The sequence below is a fragment of the Mustelus asterias genome, chromosome 11 (genome assembly GCF_964213995.1).
Source record: "Mustelus asterias chromosome 11, sMusAst1.hap1.1, whole genome shotgun sequence".
Classification (NCBI taxonomy): domain Eukaryota; kingdom Metazoa; phylum Chordata; class Chondrichthyes; order Carcharhiniformes; family Triakidae; genus Mustelus; species Mustelus asterias.
Window position 1 is genome coordinate 39833048 of NC_135811.1, and position 22840 is coordinate 39855887.

General features: G+C 39.6%; 1 protein-coding gene across 1 annotated transcript in view; it reads left to right on the forward strand.

Moving 5' to 3' along the window:
* Nucleotides 1–22840, forward strand: part of ppp2r2d (protein phosphatase 2, regulatory subunit B, delta) — a 76880-nt gene that overhangs the window by 33189 nt on the left and 20851 nt on the right. The window contains exons 3-4 of the mRNA XM_078223466.1: nucleotides 15158–15255; nucleotides 20187–20352. Coding sequence (XP_078079592.1) covers nucleotides 15158–15255; nucleotides 20187–20352 — 264 coding nt within the window. The remainder of the gene's footprint in view (nucleotides 1–15157; nucleotides 15256–20186; nucleotides 20353–22840) is intronic.

Consider the following 22840-nt stretch of genomic DNA (forward strand, 5'->3'; position numbering starts at 1 on the left):
TGAAAAAACAATTTTGGTTTTTCAAGGCATCTAATAAGATAATATACTATAATTAATTTGGCTTCTAAAAATGTCAGCTCTTCAACTCAGTAATCCACTGCTGACAGAGGAGAGAGAGACTGTTAGAGTTGGGCTCCAAATCTGAATAATGCAGTTGGCAGTGGCAGCAGAGGTAGAAAATAAAAATAGCAGGCTAACCCAACAGACATGAGTTGTGGCTGAGAATTACATAATATAATTGATTGGAGAGGACAGCAAGTATCAAACTGGTGCTATTGTACTATCTAACTTTGAGATTCAGGTGAGAGTACTAAATGAGCACTATAAATCAGGGCTGCTGAAATAGACTCCATCTGACGAAGGAGCAGCGCTCCGCAAGCTTATGGTATTTGCTACCAAATAAACCTGTTGGACTTTAACCTGGTGTTGTGAGACTTACTGTGTTAACCCCAGTCCAACGCCGGCAGCTCCACATCATGAAATAGACACACAGCAATGTTAAATCAGTAAACAGTCAGAAGGGGCCTGTCGGTTTGTGGGCAGGAACCCTGGGGAAAGAGGGTTTGGAGTTGACTATGGGATCAAGAAGCACTAGATATTAGTCAGTGTTTGTAAGCACTTTGAGCGAGCACCAGAATCTGAGTATTCAGAGAGGGAGGAAGAGAAAATCTATGTTCGGGAAGGGTGCACAGTACACGAGTGAGATAGTTTAGGTGTAAAATTTGATGGGAAGGTGGAATGACTAGGAGGGATTGAAAGAGTGGGATGATGAATTTGTGCAAGGGGATGTTACAGGGTTATGGGTACCAGTGAAGTTGTAAGAGTATTCACACAGTTGCCTTCAAATGCTTTGTCTTGTTGTTTTCCTGGCACTGAATCAAAAATGTATCTAATTCTTGAAATGTTTGTGATACAAATGCTCTAAAGCACTTTAAAACACAAAACATGATATTTAAAAGCAATATATTTGGTAGGGATGAGTAGATGAATTGGAAAGTTGAACAAATGCACAGGCAACCACAGTGGAGGTTAGAAGTATCAATAGGGTGAGCATACAGGATGGTCGGGTTGAGAGGGATGGAGCAATGAGCGAGATTGTGCAGCACAGGTCAACAAACAAGGTAAAGGACTAGCATTGAAGAAGTAAGATAGAGGAGAGTCCAATGCTCAGGTTTATGCAAACTATTGGTTAGGTAATGTGCTATATCGTGACTTGTTGCAATCGATAAATGCAAGTCCAGTTAAATCACAGTAATATTTTGGTGGGTGGTACCTTCCCTCTCAATGTTGTAATGCTGAATTGAGCAATGACTCCTTGAACAACAGATCTTTTTTGGAGGTCTTCCTTTGTTGCTGCACCCCTCTAGCTTAGTGCTCCTCCATCCCTTGACTCCATGAGTAAATATTTTGTTCTTTTTCTTTCTGTCTCTCCACCGACCCCTACAGTGTTTTCAGTTCCCACCATCCACTTTTATGCTTGCTTATTTTTGCTGTCTTCTCATTCTGCTTGATCTGCATGCCACAGTTGGCCGTGGTTCTCCATGTGCAATGCCACAGGGCATTGACTTTAGCTCATTTGTATATGGAATTATATGATATAGTATTTTACTACATTTGCACCAAACAAAACCACTGCCTAATATGTTGGCATGGTGTTGGAGAAGAAATAGCTTCACGTATTGCAGCACAAACCCTATGGACGAATGAATGAATGTTCAGCCATAATCCAGTTGAATAGCAGGGTAGGCTCAAAGGATACATATGTTTGTAACAGTTACTTTCTATGAAACTACATTGGTGGCACTGCTAAAGACTTGTGAACAGTTATCATTGATTGGAGTGCCAAAACATTGTTTGCCAATTTAAAAATATAAAGCAGGGCACATGTTGGTGATACTTTTATGTACAAATCGCAGTCCCAAGAGGTTCTTTGGCCCAACAAGTTCATGCTGATGTTTATCTTTTGTATGAGCAGCAGCCCCACTTCCTGTTTTCCTATATCTATTATTCTTTCCTTCAGCCATCCATGTAGCCTAATGTTAATTGTTGATGTTGCTAATTCAAGTTGCATATTCTGTAACCCCTCAATTGGGGGGGGGGGGGGGGGGGGGTGCATTAGTTAAGTGGGTGTGAATAGCTAGTCCGCTGATTTTTTTTGTGCTAAACCTCTTGCATTAATCATGTATCTACGGTCTCCTGTAGATCTTTCAATTACTGTTGTTCCTCCTTTTGTCCCATCCCTTGATTAAAAGTTTAAAGACCTAATTTAAAATTATCATAGTCCCCTCAATTCTAATAAAAACAGCATCAATTTTTCAAGTTTGCATCTTATTTGTGTCTTTTTGCATTAAGCAGTGTTCTTATCAATCTGCTGTTCCCTGAAAGATGTAAATAGAAATTAGAGTGCTCAAACTGTGAGCGGACTTGAGGTTTTATATAATTTTTTAGCATTTGTCACACAAAGTCACTGCCTCTGCCAAAAGAAAATCAAATTCCAGATTTTCTTGGAGGTTTTTCAGAGCAGTGATTTGAAAGAAGTTGGCCAAGTATCCCCATCTGCATTTGACCCAGTGCTCACTCTAACAATTTTGTGTGTCAGTGGCCAGTTCAGTATTTGCTACATTGAAAATGGCAGGGCATTTTGTGGAGGCAATATTTGCCTCATTAACCTGTTATATTCATCTACCTGCTTACTTGGGCACATCTAATGCTGTTGGTAATAACCCCTGAAAAATGAAGACTGTTTAATGTTAAGCGCTTCCTCCACCTCAGCCACTACCCCACTATGTTTCTGCAAGACAGAGACTATTAAAATTTAAGGCCATACAATTCCAGCCCTTCCGCACTAGATCAGCGAGGAAACTAGTGGAATTGGGCTGAAATACATAGCCTGATATAGAAGGGAAAGTTTTAACAGGAATGGTCATTGGGACAAGTTCTGGACAGATACAGATTCAGACTTCATCTAAATAAGATTAGTACCAATTAGCTGGGAATTAGAGTAAATAGGAAATGGAAGTGGATTAAAAATAGTACAGGAGGAAAGGCAAACAAGAAAAGTAGACTAAAATTTACAAGTGTAAAATGTCAAACAAGCAAAATAAAATTTTGAAAGATGGGCTTAATCTAAATAAACATGCTGGAAATTGTTATCTGAGGCTTTGTGGTAGGGGTCCAAAAACCCTGGTTAACCCCAGTAATGTAAATGAGTAGGGCATGTAAGATGTTGGCCTTCAAAGAGGGAAAGTAGACTGGAATAGATTGAGTCTGAAAACAGAGCATTCAGCAGCATCAGTGGAGGGAGAAACCAATGTAATGTTTAGTCTCCTTTCGCCAGAAATGTCATGCACCTGAAACGTTAACTCTGTCTCTTTCCACCAATGCTGCCAGACTTGAATACCTTGTGTTTTTGTCATTTGATTTCCAGCACCATAATACTTTGATTTACCAAAGGGCTTATTATCTCCCAGTTGTTCCCAGATGGAGAACGTTTTACAAAAGCAAAGTATCATGGTGCTGGAAATCAAATGACAAAAACACAAGGTATTCAAGTCTGGCAGCATTGGTGGAAAGAGACAGAGTTAACGTTAACTTCCCATTGAATTACTTTGGGTGGAAATAAGCGCAAATGAGGGATTGGTAGACCAAAGCAATAAGTTGCATGAATTATTCTGAGGAAAAAGAAACTATGTCTAATAGAAAGCTACACTTTTAAAAGTACCTGCATGTATTTCAATTGATGGTATAGACTTGAAACACTCAGGCTGACTGTAGTCTGAACTTTTGAATATAATGTATGACTTATCAGTATAGATGTGTCTCAGTTTGCCCTGGTAATGGCAAATAACCCCAATGGCATATTGAAAACAGAAGAAATGGTAGCCCTGACAACAGTTCACAACATGATTTAAGTTGACATTATCTGGGATAAACCAGTACCAGGTACATGCAAGTAAAAAAAGTGACAATTTCCAAAGAGTGAGTGAAGACACTTTAAACAAAAAATCAACTAGGGGAATGAAACCCCAGCTGAGAATTGGGATGGCCTTTAATGATGTATTATTCAACAGATTGAGTAGATACCAGAAAGTGAGTGAATAATCAACAAAATATGATAAATTAATGCAGCATTACAAAATTGAAATAAGCAAAATAAGTTATATAAATGCTATAGGGGGAAGCTAGTAGGGAGAGTAATGGGACCTATAAAAAGCACAAAATGGCTGACGGGTATGAAGTGGTGACAAGAAGTGAGCATAAATGTAGAATCCTTCAAGCTCTTCTGTTGTTCCAGCACCAAGAAGAGAATTGAAACCCTTATAGAATTGAGACTAGCTATGATCCGTAAAACTCTCAGTATTGGGGGAAAAAACACAATCACAGTAGCACAGTGATTTGCATTGTTGCCTCACAGCACCAGGGACTCGGGTTCGATTTCAGCCTTGGATGATTTATTCCCGTGTCTGCATGGGTTTCCTCCGGGTGCTCTGATTTTCTCCCACAGTCCAAAGATATGCAGGTTAGGTGGATTGGCCATGCTAAATTGCTCCTTGGTGTCCCAAGATGTGTAGGTTAGGAGAATTAGCAGGATAAAAGCATGGGAGTACGGGGTGGTAAGATTCTCTGTTGGAGAGTCGGTGCAGACTCAATGAGCCAAATGGCCTTCACTGTAGGGATTCTATGATAAAATCTGTTTGAATGTAGACTTTCTAATTATCCATTGATAATGGGAATCTTGATGAAGGAAATATAAATTACAATTATATTATTGTATCTCGGGGGAAACCTCAGTGCTTCACTTCAGTTTTTAAATTACAGGGTATGTAGAAGATTGTGGATTACCTGTATGAAAATAACCTGAAATTATAGCAAACTTAAATCAAATTACACCTGAGCAATCTCCAATTTTTGAGAAGGTTGCACCCTAAGTAAATCCACTTTACCGTACCATGCTCATTTTTAGAGGATTCCATATGAAAGACTACAGCACAAGCACAGAGGCATATGTAACCTAGGTAGAATTAAGAAATGCAAGGGGAATTGGTTGAAATGAAGGCATCATCAAATACTTGGAGTGATGTTGGATTACAGGCACTGGCCATTGACTTTTTGATGACCAAGTTTGTGGAGGGTAGATAGTGGGAGACCAATCAAGTGTATATTGGAATAGTCGAGTCAAATAGATAGGAAAGGCATGGGTGAGGGTTTAAGCAGCAGATGAGCTGAGGCAGAGATGGAGTTGGGCAATGTTACAAAGGTAGAAATGGGCTACATTGGCGGTGGCACAGCGGTTAGCACTGCTGCTGCCTCACAGTGCCAGGGACCCGGTTCAATTCCTAGCTTGGGTTACTGTCTGTGTGGAGTTTGCACATTCTCCCTGTGTCTGCGGGTGCTCCAGTTTCCTCCCACTGTCCAAAGATGTGCCGGTTAGGTGAATTGGCCATGCTAAATTGACCCTCAGTGTACCTGAACAGGTGCTGGAATGTGGCGTTTAGGGGATTTTCACAGTACCTTCATCACAGTATGGATGTAAGCCTACTTGTGACTAATAAATAAACTTGTATGGTTGGAAAGACATAGAAACGAAAAGCAGAAGTAGGCCGTTCGGCCCTTTTAAGCCTGGTCTGCCATCCATTATGATCATGGCTGATCATATTTGATACCCTGATTTCCCCTGCCCTTCCCTTCATACCCCTTGGTCCCTTTAGCTTCAAGAGCTATATCTAATATAGCTCTTGGGTCTAATGTAACATCTTGGGGTCAGAGAGGACAACATGGTTATGATCAATCTGATTCAGCCTAAGACAGTTGCCAAGAAGAGAAATGGAGTTGGTGGCAGGACAACAGAGTTTGAACCAAGGCCAAATGGCTTTGGTATTCCCAATATTTCATTTGAATAAATTTCTGTTCCTCTAGTACTGCATGTCTGATTTACAGATAGTGGAAGAATCGAGAGATATGTTGCTGAGGTTGGGCTGGGTGTCTTCAGCGTAAATTTACACTCTGTGGAGGATGCCACCAATGGACAGCATTTAGTGAGGAATATAGGGTGGGGGGAGGGTACCAAGGAAAGATTAACAGAGATTGGAGATTAACCAAATTTTAGTCAAATCTTGAGTTAATTTGCATCATTGCCCATTGGAAAATAATGAAATAGGCCAGAGATTCAAAACTAATTTCTTGTATCACACAGCACTGGTTGGACAGCAGAGGGAAAAGTGAGGTCTGTAAGCATGTGAGTAAAAACACTGTTTCTGCAGCAGTAAACAGGGCATTTAAGATGCTATATCCAGCAACTTCAAAATTGGTTTTAATGAAAATTGATTATGGTTATTGCTTTTCTGGCCAAAATAAATGACAATCTGTTTAAAATGTTAATATTTTGAGTGGTGGAAGTTGTACCTCCCAAACAAACCTCCTAATAGCTTGGTGGGAGGGAAAATCGAGGAAACATCACAACTGGATGCTATCCTGTTCTCAGCTGCCCTGCACCTTCCACCTGCTGCCCTTTTACCCATCACTACCACTTCCATTCACGCATGCACTTAAACAAGGTCAGAAAATGTGAGCACATTGTACGATCAAAATCAGCCAAACACGGAGTAATATCTGCTTTATTTTCAGCAGCAAGGTCATAAACATTGAAGGGAGAACAATTAACTGTTTTTTCATATCGTGTACGTTCTGCAGATTTCAACAGAAGTTGTAAAAATGCAGCAGTAAGCAGTGTGCATTATAAATTTAAACACGGAAGATTCAGATCATTTGTCTTGTGCATTTGTAAAATAGACTTGTGGTTGGCTGAGGGATAATTTAATGAGCACATGACCTCGGCTGCTTGTGATTTCCTCAGAGCAAACGTGCTGCAGTATTCCAAAAAGAGATGGAAATGGATAATGCTTGATTTCGTTTGATTGGCTGTTTTACTGATTGCCACAGTATGTTGGGCACAGTCATGCTGCTGACTTGAACTGGAAAAACAGTGCTGTACTTTTAAATATCAGTAGCTTAGAAAAAGAAGCAAAGATTTGGCTTTTATTTCAAATTGGGTTGAATTGTTTTTGTAATTTATAAGAATTTTGTCTATTGTCAAGTGAGAACTGAAAACTGTTTACTAAGGTGACAGTTGCCTTGATTTAATATTTTAAAAATTTGGCAGTGAACTGGACAGCTCTATTTAGTGCAATGGCCCCTGCCTTAGCAGCATCTTGGGAATAGTGTATGGGGCCTGCACAGTCATGTTGTAAATGCAGAGTCCATCCGTCTCGTGCCTGTTCTTTTCTGATCTAAAACATTTAACTGTTCTATGCAATGCAGGCATCTAGAAAATCTATAGCAAAAGGAAATCTTATAAAAGACGAGGGTGTGCAGCCATTTGGACTTTGGAGGTGTCAAATGAGGAATTTAAGGCTGCATTTGCATACTGCAGAAGATGAAATGCTTTCCTTGCAATTTCTCTCAGGTGTTTAAGACTTCTACCTCTGGTACTAATTCACTGATGTCAACATCATCTTTTGATCAAGGTATGGAAAACAAACCAAGGATTCCAATTTTAGCATCCTGAAAATTCATAATTTACTGTTAAGATTTTTGCCGGTAACCTTCCATTCCCAAGGGTTCTGCAGCACGCTGCTTCCCCTGAATAAAATAATTGCATCTCAAAGGGAAAGTCTGCAGAAGCCGGTCTCATTCGGCTGCATTGCTGAAACCAAACTTCAATTGGGTAGAGCTTTCTATAGTTAATGTTTTTGAAATGTTTGTTTCCTTTGAGTTGCATGGGCTTGCCTACTCTTGTATACAGTATAATGCCAAATATTTTGAATCTGTCACCTATTTGCTTTAATTCAATTTGGCTTGCAGTATCAAAATATACTCGCTCACAAGAAAATTACGTCAATTTGAGGTTCATTTATTAACTTTGCTAATTTTAAATTAATTAAACTTTGGTTAGTTTTTTTCAAGTGTATAAAATAATTATCCTTGTGACCTTGCGTATGAAATACTTGAAAATATTTTAGTATTGTGGTCTTGTTTGATTACATTATGTTTAGTGCTAATAGCTACAATTTTTTATGCCACTATAAATAAAAGGCTGTGGGCCAGGAGTATATAGTTCTGTGAAGTAAAAATATACCACTAGCAAATATATTTGAATAAAATATTGTGCTCATGCTTTTATAGAACCCAGTACACTACAGTATGTTGAAATCTATTCTTGTACTGTAATGAAAATGAATGTGGGTGTTATGCATTCATTGGGACTTTTGGAAGTAAAGCGTTTGTAAATCGCATGCACCTTGGACGGAAGGGAATGGCATTACTTTTTGCCATCTATTCCAAAAGGATCTATTTTTCACTAACAAGTTTCTTTCTAATTCCTTATATTGCTCACTATTTCACAACTTTAGAATCTAAAACATCAAATTTGGGAAGTTTTGAATAATGAAAAAATCAGTTTGGTAGGCTGTCACTTATTCCCAGTTTTACGAACCTGCATTAGCAGAATATTTCTGCAGAGCTTGTCCACCTGTGGCATTATAAACAGGGCTGTTCAGATTCTGTGTTTTTTGTTTAGTTTATTAGTGTTCCAAGTAGGCTTACATTAACACTGCAATGAAGTTACTGTGAAAATCTCCACATTTGCCACATCTGGCACCTGTTTGGATACGCTGAAAGATAATTTAGCATGGCCAATGCACTTAACCAGCACATCTCGTGGACTGTGGGAGGAAGCCCACACAGACAGGGGGAGAATGTGCCGACTCCACAGTGACCCCAGCTGGAAATTGAACCCGGGTTATTGGCACTGTGGCAGCAATGTTAACTACTGTGCCACCCCTGTTGCATGATACTGTAGGAGGATTCCTCTGACACACTGTCATTTCAACCATTTCCAGTTTCCTGGCCCTAAACTGCCTCCTATGTTCTGGATTTTCAATCCCTGTCCATCTTCCATCAGGAGGGTCTGAGGGATCGTTGCTTCTTCCTTTAAAAGGAGGTCTGAGCAGTCCCCAACCACTATCATCATTCTCTCCTTGAAAAATTTCTCCTTTTTACTTTTCTCACTTTCTCCAAATCACAGATGTTGCTATGAGTGCCCATGTAGGTCCTAGTTCTGCCTGTCTTTTTGTGGGATATGTGGAACATTCCTTGTTCCAGTCATACTCAGGCCCCCTCTACCCCAACTCTTGGTACATTGTAACTAAAGGTGCCACTTCCTGCTCCCATGGTGAACTCAATTATCAATTTTGCTTTCAAACTTGACATGATGCCTTGACTTCTGTCTCCATTTCTGGGGATGGGCTGGCTTCTAATATTCATTATAAGCCCACTGACTCTCAACTACCTCACCTACACTTGCTCACATGCTGCTTCTGTAAGGACTCCATTTCCGCTCACCCAGTTTCTCCATCTCGGTCACATCTATTACCTTCCACAACAGTGCTTACAGCATGCCTTCCTTTTTCCTCAACTGAGGATTCACCCACCCACTGTAGTTGACAGAGCCCTTGAGTGTGTATGGTCAGTTTCCTATACTCATTCCTACCCCTGAATCTCTGAACCCCAATACGATCCCCCTTGTCCTCACTTTCAATCCGAAGGCATGGTTCCCTCCCCTGTCTGGATTTTAATTTGATTTACTATTGTCGCATGTGTTACTATAAAGTGAGAAGTATTTTTTCTTGCGCGTTGTACAGACAAACCATACCGTAAATAGAGAAGGAAAGGAGAGGGTGCAGAATGTAGTGTTGCAGTCATAGCTAGGGTGTAGAGAAAGATCAACTTAATGCGAGGTAGATCCATTCGAAAGTCTGATGGTAGCACGGAAGAAGCTGTTCTTGAGTCAGTTGGTACGCATCCTCAGACTTTTGAAAGGCCAGTTCCCTCTGTGACGCCCTGGTCCACTGCAGTATCACCTCAACGCCTAGTCCTCTTCCCATACAATCACAGGATGTGCAACACCTGTCCCATCCTCCTCCCTAACTGTCCAAGACCCCAAGCACTTCCTCCAAGTGAGGCAATTACTTGCCTGTACTTATTTCAATTTTGTATTCTGTGTTTCCTGCTTACAATGTGGTCTGCTCTTCATTGGGGAGACCAAACGCAGAGTGGGTGACCACTTTGCATCTGCTCAGTCTGCAAACCTGACACTGATCTTCTTGCTGCTTGCCATTTTAATTCATCACCTTGCTCTCATGCTTATATTTCTGTCATCAGTCTGCTATATAATATAATAAGTGAAGCCCAACACAAGCTTGAGGAATAGCACCTCAACATCCGACAACAGCCTTCTATATGCAACTTGAGTTCAGCAACTTCACCCATTAATTCATTTCCATTTTGATTCTTTTTTTTTGAGAAGTACCACTTTGTATCTTGTTTTCATGTTTTGCTCTCGGACAGAGCTGCCCTTCTGCCATTAACACTTACTCTGGGCCAATGCCTTGTTTCTTTAATACCACTCTCTTTGCCTTTTGTTCTGTGACATCTTTGTCATTTAATCTCTCCAACCCTTGAACCTATCCCTGATTTTAATTTTTCCTATCTTGCCTGTCTCCCTTTTTCCAATAGCATAAAACCGATCACCTTTTTACCTCTCTTCAGATCCAGAGTTACATTAACTCTGTCTCTCTCTCTCCATGGACACTATGAATCTCCTGAGTTTTTCCAGCACTTTTTGGTTTTTATTATGGATTATTCTGGGTTCTAGGGGATGCAGGAAGGAAGAGCTCATGCCAAGAAACTGTTCAGCTTTACAATGGTAGTTTACAAGATGGCGCCTCGCATTCCATCTTGTTTCCAATTTTATTGGTTTAAAGTGAAGAGTTCTCGGTTTGGCAGCGTGTAATTAAAATGGATTTCAAATGTGAATCTAAATGTTAGGTGTGCATGTGAAACATTATTGACTGGTTGATTTTTGATGAAATTGGATTGTTCAAATTGAGTGTTCCATAAGTGAATCCCTTGAATGCTCACATACCATATTCTGTTTGTAGCAGCTCAGAGTTTGATTTTCATATGATCACAATTCCAAAGTCTGGAGTGTTAAGTGGTGAGGCCCCATCCACCAAATGAATACTGCTTGAGTATTTGGGTGGAGTGCTGTCATTGTGCATTAACAAGGGGATTTTTGAAATGAAATGTGTTCAATTTTTTGTCTTAATTGTGTGCATTGCAATAACTGAGTGGACCAATAATTCTGCTGATTTTCTATTGAATTTAATACCCCAATTTCTCAGATTGTGAAAGAGGAGAGAAAATTGAAACTTGGGAGGTAGTACATCTCGAGTTTTTATACAGATCTTTCTTTGGTGGGGAAGGAAACGAAAGCCCTTGTCTGTATTAATCCCCAGAGAGGAAATAAAGGGTCACTTTCTAAACAAGTATGAGTAAATTCCCTTCAGTTAGCATGAAACTGGCCCCTTAGTCCTGGCACATCGTAAACCATGTGTGGTGATTTGCTTATTTGATCCAATGTACTTTTGAGACTAGTGATAAATGGGTAAATAGAGTAATTACTTCCTAATTTATAATGAACCATAAGACATAGGAGCAGAATTAGGCCACTCGGCCCATCGAGTCTGCTCTGCTATTCAATCATGGCCGATAGTTTTCTTATCTCCATTCTCCTGCCTTTTCCCCATAACCCCTGATCCCTTTGTTAATTAAGAACCTATCTATCTCTATCTTAAAGACACTGTGACCTGGCCTCCACAGCCTTCTGCGGCAAAGAGTTCCATCCTTTAACCTGGGATGATAATGGCAGAGTAAAATCGCCTGAGACCAGGACCAACAAGCCAAATTCGAACCCTCTCAAAATTAAAGGATGATGAATATCCTAATCAGATGTTTATTTTTTTTTAAATATTAGCTTGGTTAAATAAATCCCATTGACAGTTTTGAAACTATTCATAGCTGCAGAAAAATAAAATGCCTAGGTTAATTTTTAAATTTGAATCCGATTATTGCTATTCATTTATTTTGTTTCTGACCTGTTCATCATCGAATTGATTTCAAATCCCTGATTACACACAGGAGGCCAGTATGGGTGGTATATTTATGTTCAAGTCATGTGTTACCTGGCTGTTTGGTGTGCTGCAAAGTGTTGTAAAGTGTGTTGTAAAGTGAATTAATCCTACCATGTTTTAAATGCTATGGTTAGATGGCATATTTTAATGACAAATAGGATCAATTCCATCAGTATGTCCACTTGCACAGTTACAATCTTTTTTGTTTAAAGCTGATGTTTCTTTAAGATGAATGTTGCAAACTATGTTTCTCAAAGCAACTTCGTGAAGTGTGGATTTTCTGTGAATCCCAGCTTCAAGGCATAGTGCATGTGACTACAGCATACTCTGCTTGATATCCATTATCTGTTCAGCCTGTGTGTTAAGAGTATCGATTCTGTAACACAGATGATCAGCTATCCCTTTATGTAAATATTTGGGGAGGGAGGAAATGAACAGATTTCTATTTCCCTTGAGAAAACATGATTCGGCTGCAGACAGTGAATGGTTAATAAGGTTAAGTTCAAGGCTGTGCTGTTGCAGATTGAAAGGTAAGGTGGCTTGCTTGTTTCACTACCTGTAGTTTTCTGGAATTTCATTCTACATTGCACAGTTCACTATTAGTGTTCCAACATGGTTTGAGTTATAAGGATTGATAGACTGGGACATTTTTTCTCTGGAGCGTAGGAGGCTGAGGGGTGATCTTATAGAGGCCTATAAAATAATGAGGGGCACAGATAGCTTGATAGTCAATATCTTTTCCCAAAGGTAGGGGAGTCTAAAACTAGAGGGCATAGGTTTAAGGGGAGAAATACAAAAGTGTCCAGAGGGGCAATTTTTTCAGAGGTTGGTGAGTGTCTAGAACAAGCTGCCAGAGGTAGTAGTAGAGGCAGATACAATTTTGTCTTTTAAAAAGCATTTAGACAGTTACATGGGTAAGACTGGTATAGAGGGATATGGGCCAAATGTGGGAAATTGGGACTAGCTTAGGGGTTTAAAAAAGGCGATATGGACAAGTTGGGCCAAAGGGCCTGTTTCCATGCTGTAAACCTCTGTGACCAATAGTGAAGGGTAATTAACTTGTAGATAATCTAGGAGTAGTATTTAAGTGATAATGCTATGTTTTTAATGAGAAATAATGTCCAATCTTGATGTCTATGAATATGCTCTGCATTGGATTATTTTGTTATTTGTAGCAGAGGAAAAGGAAAAACATTTTAAGTGATATTCAAAAACCACAAGTGATGCCATCCCCATGTACAAAAGAAATACTCGTCAAATCAGCTTGAATGGAATCACAGGACTTGGGGCAGCCGCTTATTTCTTCATATAACCTTTGTTACCTGTTTTATTGATTGGTTCCAGTTCTTAATATGTACAATTGCATGATCTTTGATATTTTTACACTTATTATTCTCCCCTTCACTCATCATCCCTGCTCCCATCATGTTGTTATTGCATACTCTAACTTTTCAAATTTGGCCTAGATCTTGATTTTTCTCACGTTTGAGCGTGCAGTCCCCCTTTTTTAAAATCCATCAATCGTTAACGATGATTATGTGCACGCGCACACATGTTCTATATCAAGAATCACTACTTTAAAAATAACTAATGAGCTAGAACTGAAGTTTTTATTTGTTGGCAATTTTTTATATCTCTTGGAAAGTGACGCATTGAGTGGGGCTTCCGATGTTTCTTGGATTGACCAGTTGCTGTCAATCGACTAATTCCAAAATTAACTCATAGGTGATGCATATACCTGGCTGCTTTAAGAAATTTCCTCTGAACAAATGTTTTTGTTTTCCCCCACTTTAGCTGGATAAGTAAATCCTATCACGCAATTGTTACGGTGCAGAAGGCGGCTATTCATCCCATTGTGTCTGCACCATCTCTCCCTGACTCTCCACTGTGTTTTCACTGAGTTCCAGAAAGCTGGAAAACCTGCACACACTGTTTAAAAATCTGTCTATATCACCATTGGGAAAAAAAGATCATTCATGGAATGTGGGCATCGCTGGTTCGGCCGGCATTTATTGCCCTTGAGAAGGTAGTGGTGAGCCACCTTATTGAACTGTTGCAGTCCATATGATGTAGGTATACCCACGGTGCTGTTAGGGAGTTCCAGGATTTTGACCCAGTGACAGTGAGGGAATGGAATGACGATATGGTTCCAAATCAGGATGGTGTATGATTTGATGCTGAAATTACAGGTCACAGGTTTAGGAGTTGCTGCAGTGCATCTTGTAGATTGTACGCACTGCTGCCACTCTGCATTTGGTGGTGAAGGATGTATGCAGGAACTTGTTTTCTAATTGTTAATATGCTATTGTGGCCTCTAAATTTGAGCCAACTGTAGGTCTACGCTATGTGCAGGAATCAGTAGGTCCAAGGTGCATCCACTTTGGATATATAGCCCCATATGAATGACAAGCTGTAAGTGTTTTCTGTATGTCGCTGACAGCTGCCCTTGTGCAAGTCCTGGGAGTGAAGGAAGCAAGTGAAAAGGAATTAGGAGGAAGGGATAGAGGAGTGGGACTATCTGGATTGTTCTTTGAAGAAGTTGATGCAGGCTAGATGGGCTGAATAACCTGTGTACTATTTTGAGTCAGTTGGGGTGTGCCAATGGCTTTAGGCACTGGGCACCAAGAGAAGTACTCAAACTCCTCCTGGATCTTTATTTGAGTAAGTTATTTTATATATGGTTCTGGCCTCTAGCAGTCCCTTTAATTTTGTGCATATGTCTCTGTCATTAACTGACTATCCTAGGCTCACTTTGCCTTTAATGCCAGGATGGTCCAGGACTTCGGTCATTAATTAGTTTTGAAGGGCAGTCACTGTTGTAATGTGGGGAAATGTGTTAATCAATTTGCACAAAGCAAGGTCCATAGTTGCAATAAGATCAATACCATTAAACTATTTTCTCGAGTTGGTTAAGGAATAAATGTTAACGAGAACACTAGAGATATGTTGCCTTTTAAGGTAGAGGATGTTGTATATTTGTATTTCAAAATTGAAATGTCTTTGCTCATTTTGGAAGCTAATCATTTGTTTTTTTTTTAACTTTAGCTGAAACCAACAAAATTAAATTTCTAGAGTTCTTGAAGGAGGTATTTTCAATGCTAATTTTTTAAAATATTCTCCCATTACAGCAGATATAATTTCAACTGTTGAATTCAATTACTCTGGAGACCTACTAGCAACTGGGGACAAAGGTGGCAGAGTTGTTATATTTCAACGGGAGCAAGAGGTTGGTACTGATTTTGTATTTGTTGGCACAGAAGTCAGATTTTAGTAATTACAGTAATGGATCAGTGTGGATTGGTAAAGTAACTAGCAGTTTAATTTTGAGGTTTAACATGGCTCAAGTCCTGCTAAATTGATTTTGATTAATTGAACATTGCATCATCAAATAAAAATGCCACGGTCATGCTTTATTGCTCAAGCCCACTTATTCGGTGTGATCTTTTGTGTTTAGATAAATTTCCATGTTGAATTGTTTTTTACTGTCATCATCACAGTTTACTGGACTCATGATCTATTGCAGGGGTCTCCAAACTTTTCAGTACGAGGGCCACATCGTATATTTTACACATTTTCGGGGGCCAAAGAAAAAAAATTAGTTTTATAAATGAGCTGGTGATGATTAAGCCCGTGAGATCGAATGAAATACACTGTTGAAACAACAAGTTTCAGAACGCAATATATATCCACATATTTTCCGCACAATGCTTGTTGATGGATAATGCAATGCAGAAACATGGGCTTTGAGAATCCACCAACCTCACAAACTTTTGTGATTTGTCCAACCAAACCTTTCTTCACCCCAGACATGTTCTTTCCTCCATCAATTGTCACGCATTGCAGTTTATTCCACTCCAGGTCATATTCTAACAGTTTTTTGCAATTCTTTGAAGATGTCTTCTCCAGTTACTGTGCTGTGCATGCTATGCATTGATGCTAATATTTGTGTCACATTAAATTCACTTGACGCCACGGATGAATGCTAGGAGTTGTGATGTGTCTCACACACCAGTTGATTCATCAAGTGCGAGAGAATACAACTGAAAATGTCTTGCTTTGTCTGCAATTTGATTAAATATATTGCTTCCTATATCCTCAATTCTACACGCAACAGTATTTGGTGCAAGACTGATGATTTTGAACAGATTTGCTTTTTCTGGGCATAACTCTTCCGCTGCTTCCATTATACACTCTTTGCGACTCCATCGGTGAATGGCTTTCCTCTTTTAGCCAACACAAGCTAGTTTGTAACTGGCCCTGGTTAAAGCTTCATTTTCAGTTATCTTCTGCGTAAAAAAAGCTTGTTGGGAAAGCAACCTGCGTTGCATTGATTCAAATTTTTCCGAATGTAGTGTTCCTGTGAATTGGGAATATCTTGGTTCATGTTTGGTCTCATAGTGCCAACGTACATTGTACTCCTTCAAAACTGCAACAGTTTCATTGCATATGACATACAAGGCTTTATCACCTGCTTGTACAAAGAAGTACTTTACACCCCATTCTTAATTAAACAGGCAGCACTCACTGAACACTTTTCTTTTTTCCTTCCATAACTGAATTGGTCTGAATTGCCACCATCGTTGTCATTGTTCTCGCTCATTTCAGGCAGATGGAACTTACGGATTGGATAAAGCAGCTGTCACTCAGTCAATGCAGAGCGGCAATTGGATAACAGATGTTTCAATTGCTGATTCGTTTAATGAACTGTCAGTCACAGGGCAGCAGCTCTGATTGGACAATAGGCCGGTAGAAGGCGGGGATTCGCATGGGTCAATCAGACACCGCGCGGAGCGGCAGCAAATGTCCGGCCTGTGGCTTCCGTCCCCGCGTCCGGATCCTGAGTCAGTGGCGGAGTTCTGGATGCGGGAGTGTTTTCGGCAGCAGGAATCCCGTCCCGCCCCACTGGCTGCGGGCCGGATGTGGCCCGCAGGCCGTAGTTTGGAGACTCCTGATCTATTGCATGCGCACAACCCAGATGGCTATTGAGGCTGCTGACATCTGCGATTGCTTTTTTTCTTATTTCCAATTCCCTTTCACTGGCCCACTGAATGTCATATTGATTATCATTTCCTGTGGAACTATGTACATTTGACAAAAAGAGTAACTTTAAAGGCTAAGGTTTGACCTTTGTTCGGGGCTGTTACGATGGTTTTCTTGTCGTATTTAAAAACTATTGTTACCCCTCAAGTAGCCAAACAAAGTAAGAGTGTTTCCAAGATGAACTTTACTATAGCCAGCTATAGAACCCTGAATGTCCACGAGGGCTTTTGGAGTGAAAAATTTAGAAATAGAAAGGTAATTAAAGTCTCAGCATCGATTACAAGTAATTAGCATATACCAATAAAAAAGTAGGCATTATCTCTATCCAATCATAGTTATGGTGACATCATGCATACATGTCCAATTAAAACTTGTGTGCATGTTATATTGTCAAGAAATGATAACTATATCTCTGACCAATGGTATCTCAACCTCCCTTTCCATTGTTCCTTGTTCTAATGGGCAGATATGAACTGCAGCTGCGCATCATTTGATTAGATAGTCCTTGAGCGTTATCTGGGTTTACTTTAATCAAAACCTGTCATTTGCACATGGCTTTCCCTGTGCGTCTTGAGGTTCAGCTTGCAGTTTAAGATTTTTAACCTTTTCACCTTGCTAGTGGAAAACAGATGCTAGAAAGAAATTGCCAAGATAAAATAGATTAATGCAAGTCTGTCAATAGTCAGAGATTGCTTTACAAAAAGGAATGTTTGCACAGAGATTATTGGAGGTCCTAAAAAAAAAGGAGCATCTTGTATTACGATGTGTTTTACAGAATATGGAAATTACGTTTTCTTTTTGTTTTGAAATGTTTGTGTTAAAATGTTTTGATTTAACGAAAAGAGGGGGGGTCTGGATGACATTGATTAAGTAGCTTGAGCATACAGAGAAATATCTGGAATACTGTGTTGGTTTGGGCTGAGATGGGCATTTGTGATGTTGCATTCCATAAATAAATTTAACATTTAAATTTAACAAGGGAAAAAATTTGTTGCCCCGTGTTCTACTTCATCTGGCTGTCCGACAATTGGCATTCCCCTCACTTTCTGCATTCCCTCCTTGCCTTTCAACATCCTCTCACCTTCCAGTGTCCCTCTCCATGTAAGTGCCGGAGATGCAATCACTTGCCCTTTTACTTTTTCCCTTTCCACACATCCAACACCCCAAACATCCCCTCCAGGTGAAGCAGAGATTTGCTTTTACTTTCAATTTAGTATGCTATATTTGCGACTCATGATACGGTCACCCCTACATTTGGAAGACCTCTATTTGGTCACCAAGAAGACCCGGGCATCTGGTCATCTATCATTTTAATTCTCCCTCCCACTCTGTTCTCGACCTTCTGCTGTATTCCAGCGAGGCTCAACACAGTCTCCAGGAACAGTTCCTCATCTTTCAATTATGCGCTTGATTTCCGAATCAACATTTGAATTCAGCTATTTCAGGTCGTAACCATTGCCTTCATTTTCCAGATGGCAGCTCTTGTTAATGATTCTGCTCCTGCCACTAACAGCTCCTCTAATCCCATCTTTTATTTCTTGTCAGATGACCATCCCCTTTTGCTTTGTTTCATAATCCTTTGTCATTTAATCTCTCTTGCCACCTGAACACAGACCTTCCATTTTGTTCTTTCCTGCCCTGTTCTTCCTGTCTAAATGCACATGTTTCAAACCTGTGACAGTTCTGGTGAAAGGTGATCAACCGGAAATATTAACTTTGTTTCTATCCACATGAATGCTGATTAAACTCCTGAATGTTTTGAATATTTTCTGTTTTATTTTGGATTGCCAGAATCTGCAGTATTTTGTTTTCTATTTTCAATCTGTTTCCCTGGTTTTGAACATTTGGTCCTGGTAAAGAATTTGCCGGAATCAGTTTTGTCAGCTACTTTCCATTACCTTGAAAATTTATCAAAAGAAAAATTTAAGTCCGTTTTCTTGATCCTGCATCAAGATAAATTCCTAATACTAAAATCACCTTTAGCTGTTTATCTATGCATCTTCCCCAGGATAGTAATATTCTTCCTAAGAGGTGAACTGAATTGTTCATGCAACTCCAGATGGATCTGATCAGAACCTTTATACAAAATCAATACAACCTTTAAATCTGTAATCCCTACCCCTCTGATTATGAAGCTTTTTGTTAGTGGTTCCTGCAATCAAGCAGTGTTTAATCTCAATCCTTCATCAGGGTGTGTGATTATATATGCGCTGGCCCTTCGATTTTGTCTTCATATGAGTTCAAATGTATCTACTTTGAATTTACTTAACCTAACTAAGTAAAGTTGCAATGTCACCCATTATTTGCTCTGCCTTCCATTTCTGTATCATCTGCAAATCTGAAGATTTTGCTTGTCTAAGCAGTGCATTTTTTAAAAAAAAGTTAGCAGGTCTCAAGACCGACTGCTCAAAACCTCAATGACAATTGGAAGCTGCATTAGATTGCAGGAGACACGAGGCCAATAATATCAATTAACAAAGAACTTTAAGTGAAAGGTAGCAATTGGGTTTGCATCAGAGCTGAAAAACTGAACAGAGCAAGATTTTGATTGCTTTACTGATGGTTCATTGCAAAGGAAACGATTGTGTGCTATCTAAAGAACATAATTAATTTAGTGTGAAATGAATAGAAGAATGGATGCAATTATATGATGTATCGGTAGAATCAGGCTGAAATGTGGAATAGGTCAGGATGAAACATCAGCTGCAGCACAGAGTAGTGTGAAGTGTTGGTGTTGTAACCAGAAAGTCATGAGCACAATTTTTGTGGGATATTTTGAGCTTTATTAGCAATATAATGCAAAGTTTTACTTGCATTTATGATGAAGCGTTTTAATAATCCATTCTGTTTTGTTAGAACTAAGTGCAATTTAATCAAAAACCTTACCTTTTCATTGTATCCTACAGCATTCAAAATGGAAATTCTGGATTATTGAAAATAGTGTTGCTTCACACAGTTGTTCTGTTTAGGCCTTTGTAGATATATTGAATTTACAAGCTTTAAAAAACTGAAGCAATTTTATTAGAAACAATTTTATATGCTAAACTGAAGATACATTAGCGTTGATAGAGCTAATTTAATGTAATGCTTCAATATAACTTCCTGTTTGTCTTGCAGAGTAAAAACAGACCACATCACAGAGGCGAATACAATGTTTACAGTACCTTTCAGAGTCATGAACCAGAGTTTGATTATTTGAAAAGTCTAGAAATTGAGGAAAAAATTAACAAAATCAGGTGGTTACCCCAACAAAATGCTGCACATTTCTTACTGTCTACAAATGGTGAGGTTCAGATTTTCATAATCTCGATGCGACTATGTTTGTGCTGTGATCGTAAAATGCAATATAAAAAACCATCTTAAAACTGTCCAAATGTGATACTCCAATTGAAACATGAGGACTGCTTGGGAATTAGTTCTGTAGATCTCAGGATGCGAGTATAAGTGGTATATTTAATGTATCTGCTGATGTGAACAGCTAATGAGATCCCACTGTTTAAAAAGGTTTGTAGAGAATAAGCAAGGGAACTAGAGACGAGTGAGTCTCACAACAATGGTAGGGAAACTATTGGAGAAAATTCTGAAGGATCTCCACTTGGGGAGGCAAGGTTTGATCAGGGATAGTCAGCATGGATTTGTTAGAGAGAATTCATGCCTAACAAATTTAATTTCTTGAGGAGGTGACCAGGTATGTAGATGAGGGTAGTGGAATTGATGTAGTTTATATGAATTTCAGCAGAGACTTTGACATGGGCCCACCACATGGGAGACTTGTAGAGAAGGCAAATGCATGTGGGATAAGGTTCATCATGGGAGGTTTATAAAGAAGGAAGATGCACATGGAATACAGGATAATTTGATAAAGTGGTTTAAAAATTGGCTTAGCTATAAAAGAAGGTTGATGACAAAAGGCTGTTTAATGACTGGAAACCAATGGCGTGCCACAGGGATCTTGTGCTGGATCCCCTACTATTCGTCATTTACATAAACGACACATAGGGTCGTTTATGTAAATAGGATTAGTAAGTTTGCGAATGAGGTGGTTAACAATGAAGTTGAGTGTCGTGAGCTACAGGGAGATGTAGATGGGATGATCAAATGGGCAGATAAGTGGCAGATGGAATTTAATCCTGAAATTGCTTGGAAGGAGTAATTTGACAAGGAAGTATTCAATCAATGACTTGACACTAGGAAGTTCTGAGGAGCACAAGGACCTTGGTGTGTTTGTCGATAGATCTCTGAAGGCAGAGGGTCATGTTAGTGGGGTGGTGAAAATGGCATGTGGGATACTTTTATCAATCGAGGCATATATTGCAAAAGCTGGAGGTCATATCGACCTTTGGTAAGGCCACAGCTAGAGTACTGTGTTCAGTTCTGGTTGTCACATTATACGAAGGATGTGATTGCACTTGAGGAGTTGCAGAGGGGATTCACCAGGAATCTGCCTGGGATGGAACATTTAAGTTATGGAGAGAGGTTGGATATGCCTGGAATGTTTTCATTGGAGCAGAAAAGACTGAGGTATGACCTGATCAAGGTGTACAACATTGAGAGGCATGGATAAGGAGCAGTTGTTCCCTTTAGGTGAAGTGTCAGTCATGAGGGGGGACATAAGTTCAAGGTGAAGGGCAGGAGGTTTAGGAGGAAATGTGAGTAAAAAGCTTCTTACCCAGAGGAACTTGATTTCTGAAGACGATGATCTGGAATGCGCTGCCTGGAAGGATGGAGGCGGGTTGTGCCTCATCCTTTAAAGAGTACCTGAATCAGCACTTAGCCTTGAATGTTATGACATGCCATGTGTCAAGTGCTGGTAATTAGATAGGGCAGGGGTTTCTCATGTGTTGGTGCAAACTCAATGGGCCAAAGGGCCTCTTCTGCACAGTATGATTGTAATCTGCTTGGTCACTAAGCAACAGTGATGGCCTGATGTGTCTATCGAAATTCTGATGCATTACTAAGCCATATGCAGTATGAAATCTTTGATTCAGTTCCACACTTGTGACTGGTTAAGGCAGCATTAGTGGTATTATAGTTGTACTTGGGAACCCTCGGTTAGAGATGATAAAACCCTGCAAGATTTCTTGTTTACTTTTATTATCGAGTGGCCTTAACTAGGGAGTGAGTGTGTAAGTGGCGACACATGATCAAACTCTGCTTTGATGCCTTGTTTGTTGAATAGCCACCAGCAATCATTGTCTAATCGCGTGTGAAAAATGGCCCACTCGAACAAAACCTTTGAGGATTACTGAGGCCTCAAATCAACCACCAGCAAGATTCTGGGCCTTTAGAGATAAGGGGGTGATGGGAACAAAAATAACTTCTTTTAATGTCTACATTAAAGAAGTTAAGCCATTCTTGAAACATTTTTTTCAAGACCAAGATATAACTTGGCACGTATTGTATGTTGAAATTTTACTTAGTTTGGCCTGACTAGCAATATCAAGTCTTTTTCTGTCAGTGAATGGGACTCATCATAGTTTATTTATTCGATTTTAATCCTTCTGAAAATATTATTGTTGGCAATTAGTTTAAAATGCTTACGTGCAGGGTCATGCATAAATGAATATGCATGATTGAAGTGAAAAATAAGTTGTATTTATACAGTGCCTTTCATATCCAAAGTGCTTCAGAATGAAAGAAGCACTTAGTCATTGTTGCAAAGCAAGGAAAGATAGTGGCCAAACTGCGGGCAACGAGGCTCAACAAACAGCATTAAATAATAAAATACTTATTATGCTTGTGTTTGAGTGTTAAATCTCAGAAATCTCTTC